General features: G+C 37.4%; 1 protein-coding gene across 1 annotated transcript; it reads left to right on the plus strand.

The window, feature by feature from the left end:
• Positions 1-7177: 7177 nt before the first annotated feature.
• On the plus strand, positions 7178-8112 carry LOC132032009 (uncharacterized). The gene is made up of 2 exons (XM_059421839.1): positions 7178-7516; positions 7846-8112. Exons 1-2 carry the CDS (start codon positions 7178-7180, stop codon positions 8110-8112), a joined length of 606 nt encoding a protein of 201 aa, XP_059277822.1.
• Positions 8113-13625: the final 5513 nt, after the last annotated feature.

Genomic DNA, 13625 nt, shown 5'->3' on the forward strand with positions numbered 1-13625 from the left:
CTCCTTTATGAAACCTTCTGGTTGAGCTACATACACCTCTTCTTGTAAGTCTCCATTGAGAAATGCCGACTTGACGTCAAATTGATAAACTAGCCATTGCAACTGTGCAGCCAATGCTAGAACAAGTCTCACAGTTTCAAACCGAGCTACTGGAGAAAATGTTTCTTCGAAATCTACACCATATTGCTGTGCATATCCTTTTGCCACAAGACGAGCTTTATGCTTTTGTAGGCTCCCATCTGCTGCAAACTTTGTCCTGAACACCCACTTCAAGCCAATTGCATTTTTGCCTTCTGGTAATTTCACCATCTCCCATGTGCCATTCCTTTCGATAGATTTCATCTCTTCTAACATTGCTCTCCGCCACTCTTCCATTTCAGCTGCTTCTCCATAATATGTAGGATCTGAAACAGCAAATGAAAATTGACAAGTTGCATACATGTCATTAACATACTTGGGATTCGGCTTTGTAAGCCTTGTCGATCTTCTTAATGTAATTGGCTCATCTTGAGACTCTTCAAGAGTAGTAGATGAAGAGTTTCTGCTTGGTAAAGTTGAAGCAGATGAATCTAGAGAAGTTGAAGAAGAACCAGTTGGTGCAGCTGTAGGAGTTGGTTGTTGAATTCCATCAAAAGTGATTCCGGTGGGCATATGAATCTGTTCTTGCATCTTCTCCTCGCTGCCACTCCATTTCCAGCTTGCATTTTCATCAAATACTACATCCCTTCTAATTAAAATCTTGCTACTAAGAGGGTTATACAATCTGAATGCTTTGGATTGTGGACAATAACCAATAAAAATGCATTTTTCAGATTTTTCATCCAACTTATGACGAAATTGAGAATTTACCAAAGCATAAGCAATACACCCAAAAATCCTTAAGTAGCTTACAGAAGGTTTTCTACCATGCCAAGCTTCAAATGGAGTTTGATTCATGACAACCTTTGTGGGAGAGATATTCAATAAATAGATTGACGTTGCCACAGCTTCAGCCCAAAATTCATTCGGAAGTCCCTTCGCTTGTAACATGCTTCTTGCTATCTCCACAACAGTGCGATTTTTCCGCTCAGCGACGCCATTTTGCTCCGGAGTAGAAGGTGTTGTCAACTCCCAGTGAATGCCATTTTCTTCACAAAAAAGATTAAATTCCTTGGACAGAAATTCACCGCCTCTATCGGTGCGAAGAGTTTTGATGCACAGACCACTTTGCTTCTCAACCTTGGCTTTAAAGTGCTTGAATTTCTGAAATGCCTCTGACTTGCTTTCCAAAAAATATACCCAACTCATGCGACTACAAACGTCAGTAAAGAGTAGAAAATAACGACTCCCACCAAAAAATGTAGTATGCATAGGTCCACATAAATTAGCATGTATTAATTCAAGACAATTTGAAGCCCTCCAAGCCTTTCCAACAGGAAAGGACTTTCTGGTTTGTTTCCCATAAATACACCCTTCACACAATTCAATAGAATCAATTTTAGGCAGTCCAAGAACCATACCTTTCTCACTTAGCAATTTCAGACCCTTGACATTTAGGTGTCCATATCGTAAATGCCATAGCTTCGATTCATCCTTTCCTTTAGCAGCAAGAACAATATTCCCTATGGTTGAAACTTCCAGCGGGAACATTTTGTTGTGAGTCATGGTGATACTAATCAATGTATGGCCTGAGTTCTTATCTTTGATAACACATGAATAATTATCAAATAATATCGAATATCCACTAGCCATTAATTGTCCAACACTTAGCAAATTATACCCCAAATCAGGTACAAACTGAACATTATGCAGAAGTTTAACCTTACCATGGGTTGTTTCAATGCTTACTGTGCCTTTACCTTCAACTTGAATTTCTTTGTCATCGCCAAGCTGCACTTTCATCTTGTGTGTCTCATCAAGTTCAGTAAAAATATCTTTGGTGCCCGTCATATGATTTGAACATCCACTATCTATAAACCATACATCGCTTGACTTATAATTAGTATTAGAATGAGCCATAAAAAGCTTACTTTCATCTCCATTTCTGAAGTAAAATTAACTTGCTGGTCTTTATACCAACAATCAGCTTTTATATGCCCATATCTATGGCAATGGTGGCATTGAATATAGCTCTTGTTGCTTCTCTGTTCACCGGACTGCCATTGCCCGTCAAAGCGACCTCTGCCTCGTCCATTGCCTCTTCCATTACCACGACCATGACCACGAAATACTCCTCTTCCACGGCCTCTACCTGCTGGACGTTCACTTTCTGCATTTTTTATGGCTGCCTCTTTCACTTGAAAAGCCTTTTCTTCATTCTTTTCAAGTGATCGAGTAATTCTTGCCTCATGTGCTTGTAAAGACCCCATTAGTTGATCAAAGGAAAAAATTGATAAATCCTTAGATTCTTCTATCGCAAAGAACTACATGATCAAATTTTGGAGTCAAGCTTCGTAATACCTTTTCAACAATGGTCTGATCAGTAACCTTCTCGCCATAGGATCGCATTTGATTGACAATTGCCATTGCTCTTGACAAAAAATCAGCAATGAATTCTCCACTTTTCATCATCAAGGTTTCAAATTCACGCCGAAGTGATTGCAGTCTCACCACGATGACCTTTGAATCACCTTGAAACTCTTTCTGCAGAATGGACCAAGCTTGCTTTGATGTGGTTGCTGCAGCGATCCGTGAAAAGACGCTATCATGGACAGCCTGTTGGATAATCACCAGCGCCTTAGCATCTTTTTTCTTGTTCTCTCGCAGTCTGTTTTCTTCGTCAGGATCTACAAATCCACGCTCTACCAAGTCCCAAAGATCTTGAGATTTTAGTAGAGTTTTCATTCGAATACTCCAGAATTCGTAGTTTTCTCCCTTGAACACGGGAATGAGTGGTTGTGCCACACTCAACGAATTGCCGTTAGACGCCATAGCTCTGATACCAAAGATGTTGAAGAAAAATAGACAGCAAACTTATAAAACAAATGCTCAAAGTTAAGAATACTGAATATGTGCTGGAAGCTTGTTTTTCTGTATATTAAATCAGAGCAAAGTACAGCCTTTATATAGGCTTACAAATAAACTAACCACTAATCCACTAAGTTGATCACTACTACCACTAACTAAGCAACAACTATCCACTATCAATAAACTAGAAAAGTGCACCATTACTGCTAACTATCCAGGAATATAGGACACTACTAACAGATTCAATTTGACTAAGTCATACTTTGAATCAGTCTTCAATACTTCACTTGTTTGCTGATGTTGTTGGTTCAAGTAAAAAACTACTGCAGGTGGTAATGTCCTATTAGCAAAACATTGATTTTCAGACATGTTTCTTGAAAAGGAAAAAATACGAGTTTTTCGAAAGTTTTGAACTAGGGAATTTAATGATACTGCTGTTAATGTAATGATACTGCTGTTAATGTAACTTACTTATAGGAAAAAGATTTACTACCGAATTTGATTGGGATTTGACTTTGGGAAATCTTTCCTTTAAACCTTGTTTCCTTTCCGCCCAAGTTTCCTTTTCCCAACATTGCTAGGACTATGATTTTAGGTGACTAAAAATGTCATTACGAATTTAGTATTATGCATGTATATAGATAAATTATTTAAATGTTTATTACAAAAGACTCTAGTTAATCTTTTCCATTTTATGTAATTAGAATATAAGAACCATAAAACACATTGAATTTTAATCTTTTTCCATTTTATGTAATTAGAATATAAGAACCATAAAACACATTGAATTTTAATCAATACACCCTCCGGTTCAAAATAATTGTTCACTTAGCATTTTTCACACCCCTTAGTAAAACACTAATTTCAAGAAGAAGAAAAAAATAGTCATGGGACTAAACTACCTTTATTTAAGAAGATTCTTGCTTATTTATTTCCTTGAGTAAATAGTGATAAATCTGAAAATATAAAGTTGATTCCTTCTTAATTTTGTAAGTGGACACTTATTTTGAATAAAAATAAAAAGGCTAAGTAAGCACTTATTTTGAACCGGAGAGAATATAAATTAAAATAATAATATCGGACATCTTATATTACTACTTAAGCGTTATATGAGGATTTAAATATATGAAAGTGTGTCAATAAATATGTGCTAGTGATTGATTGTTTGGTAAATATATACTTACATTACATCACAATTTATATGGCACCTTTCAGATTTCAAGAGTCAATCAATTTTTTTTTCTTTGGCCAAATTTTGTATATGCCTTTTAAATACTTTAAGTTGTTAATTATTGTGATTTATATAGTACTTTTTACGTAGTTTCTAAATATATAAATTTTCTATATCCGAATTCACACTCAAAATTTAGAAGTTTGAATCTCAAAATTCCAACTATGCCATAAATTGGGACAAAGAAAGTAATTGCATTTATAATTGAGAGACATATAGTTAATTTAAAGCATACAACTATGTGTAATATTTTTACTCTGAAAAATATTTTTCTTATTCTGTTGTCAAATAGAAGCTATAAGTTTATGTTTCATCTCCACAACCAAAAACAAAATTTTTGACTATTCAAAATTATTTTTTTTCAATGAGTGAGGTCAAAAACTTTAACAGGAAAATGGCTAAAATGACATTTAAACTATAGCCGGATTTACAATGACACACTCATACTTTACGGGGTGCTATTACCCCCTCATAATTTACGGGGGTGCTATTACCTCCCCCCCCCCCCCCCGCCCCCGCCCCACCCCAAACCCAGATATATTTTTAAAACATTTCTTTGGCATTTATCAGGTGAGCTAAATAGCAAATCAAGTCTTTTTATTTGGTTTGCACATATGCGTTGAAAAGGCCAAAAGACTAAGGGATTCGGTCATTATCAGTCCATTCACTCTTCGAATCCTAATTTTGTATACAGAAATTCGGGAAAGAAATTACAAGCCCAAACGTTTTAAATGTAGTAAAACTTACATAAATAGCTACCTTTTAGTAGCTTCTAACCAGAAATAGCTATAAAATCATTATTTACCAAGCATAGCTAGTTTTTATCCTAAAATGCGTGTATTTCATTTTTTTGAAATACAGTGAAATACAAGAAAGCAAGACACTGGTGAGTAAAATCAGGCCCTATTTATGGAACATGTTTTTTTAAAAAAAAAAAAAAAAAATTCAGGGATTCAATTTAAATCTTCCCATAAATCACGCGTAACGGTTGTTCTTCCATAACATCTTATGTATCTCTCTCCAATTTTATCACAATCAAAACTTTTTGAATTCAAAAATTACTAAAGATCTAAAAACTCCCAAATACAAAAGAATTTTTGTGAGCTCTGTTTTCTACATTCGAATTCTTCAAAGCAAGTTGACATACACTCGATAACATACGAACGAGTGTCTATATATAATTTTAGTGACGATCAGATTTGTATTTCAGATTCTACAGAGGTATGTTTCAAATTTTCAATGATTTGTTTGAGATTATTTTTTGATTCTATATTCTGTGTTTGAAACGATGATTTTTTTTTCCAATGCAATTGTTGTTCTTCTAGTTTTGTTGTTTTCAAAACGAAAAAATGTCAAGCATAACAACTGTGATCAGACACTTCACTTTTTGGAACGAACAGAATTGCTTTGTTAATTACAAAATAGACGCAGTTGTCTTCAAAGATTATTGTTCATACGCTGAGTTGGTTGAAATTATAGCAATTCAATTAGGTGTTGATATTAGCATGAAAACGATATCAATAAAATATGTTGTTGAAGGAGACAATATGCCAATGGAAATACACAACGATATGGAAATAAGGGTGTATGTTGAGCTTAAGAGAGAAAATAAGGGATTTGAAATGTATCCGATGTGCGTTAGCATAACTGATAATGATCTTAAGAATTTTGTATCCGGCAAATCTGCAGTTGGAGACGATATGTTTCAACTTGAATTTAATGATTATATGCATGCTATGTACGTAGTTGATTCAAATGATTTGGATGCATCAGATTGTTCTAAGGCTGTTGTTTTATTTCAAAACAACGATAACTTGATAATTTCAAACAAGGAACAGAAGGAAGTTTTTGTTGATCAAATCTACAAGGATAAGGATACTCTAAATAATGTTATAGCGAATTATGCAATTCGCAAAAGATTCAATTTCAGGACAGAGAGGTCGAATGCCATAAGGTATGTTGGTCTGAAAATACTACGAAACACATTGGAATATACAATGAAATACAATGAAATACTTTGACATACACTGTTTTAGTGACATTATATTTCATTGGTATTGAAAATACATTGAAAAATGCGCTGTTCTTATGATTTAATTCCATTATGTAACATTTCAATATATAACGGAAATGTATTTAGCGTCATATATATGATTGAAACTTCAATCTTATTGTTCTTTTTTGTATTGGCTTTTGTAGTTACATCCTGGTATGCTGTTCAACTGATTGTCATTGGAAATTCAGAGCTTCAAGTATTGCGAACTCTGAAATGTTCAGAGTGAGATCTTTCCATGACGAACATACGTGTCCATTGAAGGACAAGGTGTATTCCCAAACGCAAGCAACAAGTTGGTTGATTGGGGCGTTAGTTGTTAAGCCAAAAATAGCAAATCACAAGAGGAAATATACACCTGGTGATATAGTAGGCGACGTAAAAAATGAGTATGGCGTTGATGTTTCTTATATGACGACCTGGAGGGCTAGAGAAAAGGCAATGAATGAATTAAGAGGGGAACCAGCAGAATCATACAAGAAGTTACTGAGATATGTGTACATATTGGATAAAACATACCCTGGATCACTTGTGTGAATGCACAAATCACAACAAAATAAGTTCTTATATTTGTTTGTAGCACTTAAAGAGTTCATAAAAGGCTTCAAGTGTTATAGACCAATAATTGTAGTAGATGGTTCCCACCTTAAAACGATATATAACGGTACATTCGTATCAGCCAGCACGTTGGATGGTGCAAGTAGGTGCCAACATGTATAAATACAATTTTTTCTTCTTCATGGTACATTTCATTGTATTTCCAGTGTATTTCCAATTTGCTTTATGCTATATTTCACTGTAAATATACACTGCATTATGCTCAAATTAAACATGTTTGTGCATGTAATATTCTCCCATTGGCATATGGTGTGATAGATTCAGAGAACGACAAGTCTTGGGCGTAGTTCTTTGAGCAATTCAAACAAGCTTATGGGAATAGGGATAACATGTGTGTTGTATCGAATAGACATGAGAGCATCATTCGAGTGCGTTGTCTAGTATATCCAACTGTGCCACATTTGGCGTGCATATGGCATTTATGGAAAAATGTGACCAAGAAATACAAGTCGAATGATGAAGTATTGAGTCTTGTATTCTATGCACTTGCAAAAGCATACACACAGGCTGAGTTTGATAAGCTGATGGAGAAGATTGAGAAGGTTGATTTTCAGGTAAAAGAGTACTTGGAGGATGCTGGAAGGGAAAAGTGGGCTCGACTGTATTCACCCGTTAACAGAGGATGGAAAATGAGCTCGAATATAGCCGAATGTATCAATGGAAAACTGGTAGAAGCAAGAGTTGCCTGTTTTAGATTTTCTTGAAGAAGTGAGGAAGATGTTTCGGATATATAATTGCACTAATAGGAGAAATGGTACATACACATTCACAACACTTGGAAAAGCATTCCAGGAATTATTATCAATAAACGAATGTAAATCTCTACGTATGACGGTGTGTTACTGTTTATTTTGTTGAATTCTGCCTACATATATTTCAATGTATTTTAGTATATTTTAGAAAGTACTTAAGTAATTCTGTGTGAATTGTATATTTCATATATTTATCATTATTAATATTCAATGTATTCTGGTTTGACACAATTCTTCTTGATTAGGTTGAACCATCAATTGAATATGTGTATACCGTAAATGATGAGGCAAGGCATTTCATAATTGATCTTAAAAAGAAAACATACAGTTGTCAGATGTTCCAAATGGACGAGATACCATGTCCACATGCATGGGCTATATTGAAAAGTAAAAGTCTTATGCCTGATGAATATTGCTCAGACCTTTTCAAACTGAAGACAATGATTAAGATGTATGATGTGTCGGTAGATCCTCTCCCTGACGAGAGTGAGTCTTGTCATGACCTAAACTGATGAGCCGCGACGAGTGCCTGATATCTAGTGACCAAACACCCCTATACTCATACCTAGACAACACTGTATGATAATAAGGGCCCACAAGCAACTCAATGCGATTAACTGACTCATGAAAGAATAATATCAGGAACTGTGCATCATGTATATGTATATACGGAAGATAACAATGCCAGCCAACTAGGCTGCCACATGGACTGTACACAAAAGAATGGGAACCGACAAGGCTACATCACAAGGCATCCACACATAACTGTCTACAGACCTCTAATGGAATAAAAGTTGTAGAAAGGACGGGACAGGGCCCCGTCATACTCATATGCATATCTATATCTCAAAAGTAGCATACCAAAATGAATTGTTGCTTCGGACCAAGTGGAGCTCACTAATCACCGTTGGATGGGAGTCCTACTAAGCTGGGCCGCCTGTCTGTCTATTTGTACCTGCGGGCATGAACGCAGCCCCCCGAGCAATAGGGGAGTCAGTACGGACAATGTACTGAGTATGCAAGGCATAAGAGTAACATATATAAATAAGAATCATGAAAGGAATCTGAAACTCACAACAACTGACTGTCTGAATGTATTTATTTAACTGAAATTATCTCTGCAGTGAATGACATGCACGCACTCTGTAAACTAATATAACTGATAGTGTTGTGGAACGTACAGCCCGATCTATATATCATTTAATAGTGTCGAGGAACTTATGGCCCAATCCATATCTCATATAATCCCGCGTCCCGGCATCCTGCGTCCGGGACGATAATCATCTCACGCCGCCCACTAGTGGTGCTGTCATCATCCATATGCCGCCCACCGCAGTGGTGCTACCCGGCCGTATAGACACGGTGTAATCATACATCATCATCCATGTTGACCCCACCGTAGTGGTGCTGCCCCGACCATGCGAGCACGGTGTAAGAAAATAGTTGTACATATATGTGTGTGTGTGTGTGTGTGTATATATATATATATATATATATATATATATATATATAGATATATATATATATATATATATATATATAATGCATGAAAGACTCATGAAAATATACTCCGGATTACTCTAGATAACAAAAGATCCCTAGAAGTCATGGACATGAATCATGAGGAATCAAGGATACGACGGATCCTGTAATGTCTAAGAGTAGAGTCTTTGGAACTCGCTTGCTCACTTGGTCGTGCGGATAATAAAGATCATGCCAAAGGAACAAAAGGAACAACCTTAACATACATTGAAGCTTATCTAATCGTCCAACGTCTATTTCTTGAGCTTGTAAGTCTACAACCAAGATAACATAGGTCACAATTAGCCCTTTTATAACATTTACTATTCAATCAAGTGAAAAAGGAACTTAACGAAGTTCGGGCAACATCTCCTTCATAACTCAATAATCCCTCGGTTTCCAATTTAACTTAAATATCAACAACAATATTAAAAATAACCATGTCAATACTTACATATCAAAATACAATCAATTCTACTCCAAATCATCCCTCAAAATAGCCCTCAAGTACAGCTCTACCCTTATACAACTTACAACTTCCATAACTATAATCCTTTTTACCTCAAACTACTAAAACTCTTGGTAATTAGCTTAAACACAAAGGTAGAAATCATATACATACCTTGAGAAGTCTAGGGTTCGAAGAATCAAACTTCAACTCCAATTCCAAAGTTTAACAACTCTAATAGAACCCTAGGAGCAACTTTCTCTTCACAAGCTCGGGTTTTCGGGGATCGAATCTTACTAAATCTTCACTATGATGATGGAAATATTGAAAGGAATATTCTAGGAACTTCTCTGACTTTAGAAGTGGAAAATACGTGGAGGTCATATATATATAAAGGGAACTAGAAATTTCCAGTGGTGCGGGTCGACGGTGGGTCGACGACTCGTCGGCGTGCTCCGTTGACCTGCCACCTAAAACTTCAAAGGCGGCAGAGAAGGGACGGTGCACCACAATGGCTCGTCGATGTGTCAACGGCCCGTTGATGGTGACTGGTTTTTGCAGACTCTCCTGAGTCGCTCCGGCCTGCAGCGATTCGATTCATTTAGCTTCCAATCCTATTGTATCGTAAGGAAGATGTACTTATACTTTGGTACACACGGGGTAAGGCACTTAATATCTTAAAAACTCGGGTATGGATCTCCATACTAAGGGCATCAACCACCCATAGGCTAAGGACTTCCTTGCGATGAAAACGGGAGGTGTAACATTCTCCCCCCCTTAGAAACATTCGTCCTTGAATGTTCATGCAAATCAGGGGCTATAAAAATTTTGGCAGAGTCTCCCCTGTAAATATGCCAATCCCACCTGTACACAACAACCCAAAATAATGCCACACAGGGCCACATGCTAAACATACAACACCATGGCCTCACATGACCAATCATAATAACTATGAATAAAATCAATACCTGGGGAAGAAGATGTCTCAAACTGGGCCTCCTGAGATGACGGAAATAAATACGGGTATTTAGCCTTCATTTCCTCTTCAGCTTCCCAAGTCATTTCTTCCACATTATTATTTCTCCACAACACTTTAACGGAAGCCACATCCTTAGTTTGCAATCGATGAACTTGAGTATCCAATATAGCCACTGGGGTCCCTCGTATGATAACTGCTCGGTCACTTGGATATCATCTGCCGGTACAATTCTTGAGGGATCTCTTATACACCTATGGAGCATAGATACATGGAATACCGGATGTACAGATTTCAACTCAGAGGGTAGTTCTAGCTCATATGCTACCTTACCCACTGTACGAACAATTCTATATGGCCCAATGTATCGAGGGCTTAACTTACTCTTTTTGCCAAATCTCATCACTCCCTTCATAGGTGAAATTTTCAAGAAAACCCAATCGCCTACCTCGAACTCTAACTTGCGCCATCGATTATCTGCATATGATTTCTGTCGACTTTTCGCCGCTAGTAACCTTTCTTGAATTATTTTCACTTTGTCAACTGCTTGCTGTATTAACTCTGGGCCTGCTAACTGATTTTCTCCAACATTGAACCATCCTATAGGTGACCTACATCTCTGCCCATATAAAGCCTCATAAAGAGCCATCTGAATGCTGGAGTGGTAACTGTTATTATATGCAAACTCAATAAGAGGCAAATGATCATCCCAGCTACCTCGAAAGTCAATCACAAAAGCTCTCAGCATGTCTTCAAATGTCTGTATAGTACGCTCTACCTGTCCATCTATCTGCGAATAGAATGCAGTACTAAGACTCACCTGAGTCCCCAACCCATTCTGAAAAGATTTTCAAAAATTGGCTGTGAACTGCACTCCTCTATCTGAAATAATGGCTATAGGAACACCATGAAGTCGTACAATCTCTTTAAGATAGAGCTTCGCATAATCTTTAGCTGAATAAGTAGTCCTGACAGGTAGGAAATGAGCTGACTTTGTAAGCTTATAAACTATGACCCATATTGAATCATACTTCCGCTGAGTACGGGATAACCCTGTAATGAAGTCCATATTAATTATCTCCCATTTTCATGTCAGAATCTTCATAGCCTGCAATAAACCCCCGGGCTTTTGGTGCTCTATCTTGACTTGTTGACAATTCGGACATTAAGCGACAAATTCTGCTATGTCTCTTTTCATACCATCCCACCAATAAACTTCCTTGAGATCATGATACATTTTGTCGTACCCGGATGAATAGAATACCGAGAATAATTAGCTTCTCCCATAACCTGCTGACGAAGTCCTGCTACATTAAGAACACATAATCTACCTCGATATCTGAGCACTCCATCTTTTGTGATCACGAAAGGTGTCTTTTCTTTCTGAGGAGTCGTATCTCGGTAATGGACTAGAACAGGATCTATGTACTGAAGTTCTTTTATCTCCACTACCAAAGATGACATCGCTGTATCCTGGATCGTAATTCCTGCATCACCTGAATCTAACAGTCGTACTCCGAGGCTAGCTAATTGATGAACTTCACGAATTATCTCCCTTTTCTCTGACTGCACAAGTGACAGGCTACCCATGAATTTACGACTAAGAGCATCGGCTACTACATTAGCTTTTCCAAGATGGTACAGAATATCAATATCAAAATCTTTCAACAACTCTAGTCATCGTCTCTGGAGTAAATTCAAGTCCTTCTGCTTAAAGATGTACTGGAGGCTTTTATGATCAATATAGATATCGACATGAACACCGTATAAGTAATGTTTCCACATCTTCAAAGCATGAATTACTGCAGCTAACTCAAGATCATGAGTTGGATAGTTCTGTTTGTGTTGTTTCAACTGTCTAGAAGCATAAGCAACAACCTTGCCATACTGCATTAATACACAGCCCAAACCGGTACCTGAGGCATCACAATATATCACATAGCCATCTGTTCCCTCTGGCAGAGTCAAAACGGGTGCTGAAGTCAACTTGTCCTTCAATATCTGAAAACTCCGCTCACATACATCTATCCATTGGAACTTAGCGAATTTCTGAGTCAACTTGGTCAATGAGGCTGAAAGAGAAGAAAATCCTTCCACAAACCTTCTATAATATCCTGTTAGGCCCAAGAAACTACATATCTCCGTTGATGTCGTGGGCCTTCGCCAATTCTTCATAGCCTCAATCTTTTGAGTATCCACTCTAATGCCTTCATCTGAAATAATGTAACAAAGAAAAGCCACAGAGTTCAACTAGAACTCACATTTGTAAAACTTTGCATATAGCTCTTTATCTTGAAGAACTCTAAGCACTACGCGTAGATGATCTGCATGGTCAGCCTCTGACGGTGAATAAATCAGAATATCATCTATAAACATAATGGCGAACAGATCTAGGAAGGGTCTAAATACACGATTCATCAAGTCCATGAATACAGCTGGAGAATTAGTTAATCCGAATGACATAACACGGAACTCGTAGTGCCCATATCTAGTCCTGAATGTCATCTTTGGAATATCTTCCTCCTTCACCCTAACCTAATAATATTCTGACCTTAAGTCTATCTTCGAGAAACATTTGGCGCCTTGAAACTGGTCGAATAAATCATCAATCCTCGGGAGCGGATACTTATTCTTTACAGTCACTTTATTTAATTGCCTATAATCAATACACATTCACAAAGAGTCATCCTTCTTTCTTACAAATTATACGGCGCTCCCCACGGTGATGTGCTGGGCCTAATGAAGCCCTTTTCGAGTAAGTCCCGCAATTGTCCCTTCAATTCTTTCAACTCCGCAGGTGCTATTCTGTAAGGAGGAATAGATGTTGGCTAGGTATTTGGATCAAATCCGCAGGTGCCATTGTGTCAACGGCCCATCGATGGTGACTGGTTTCTGCAGACTCTCCTGAGTCGCTCCGGCCTGCAGCGATTCGATCCGTTTAGCTTCTAATCATGTCGTATCGTAAGGAAGATGTACTTATACTTTGGTACACACGGGGTAAGGCACTTAATATCTTAAAAACTCGGGTACGGATCTCCATACTAAGGGCATAAACCACCCATAGGCCAAGGACTTCCTTG

The sequence above is a fragment of the Lycium ferocissimum genome, chromosome 9 (assembly GCF_029784015.1).
Source record: "Lycium ferocissimum isolate CSIRO_LF1 chromosome 9, AGI_CSIRO_Lferr_CH_V1, whole genome shotgun sequence".
Lineage (NCBI taxonomy): Eukaryota > Viridiplantae > Streptophyta > Magnoliopsida > Solanales > Solanaceae > Lycium > Lycium ferocissimum.

Coding starts and splice junctions, on each gene's coding strand:
- LOC132032009 (XM_059421839.1), top strand. CDS start 7,178: ATGTGTGTTGTATCGAATAGACATGAGAGCATCATTCGAGTGCGTTGT. Junction 7,517..7,845: donor AATGTATCAATGGAAAACTG/GTAGAAGCAAGA, acceptor CTTCTTGATTAG/GTTGAACCATCAATTGAATA.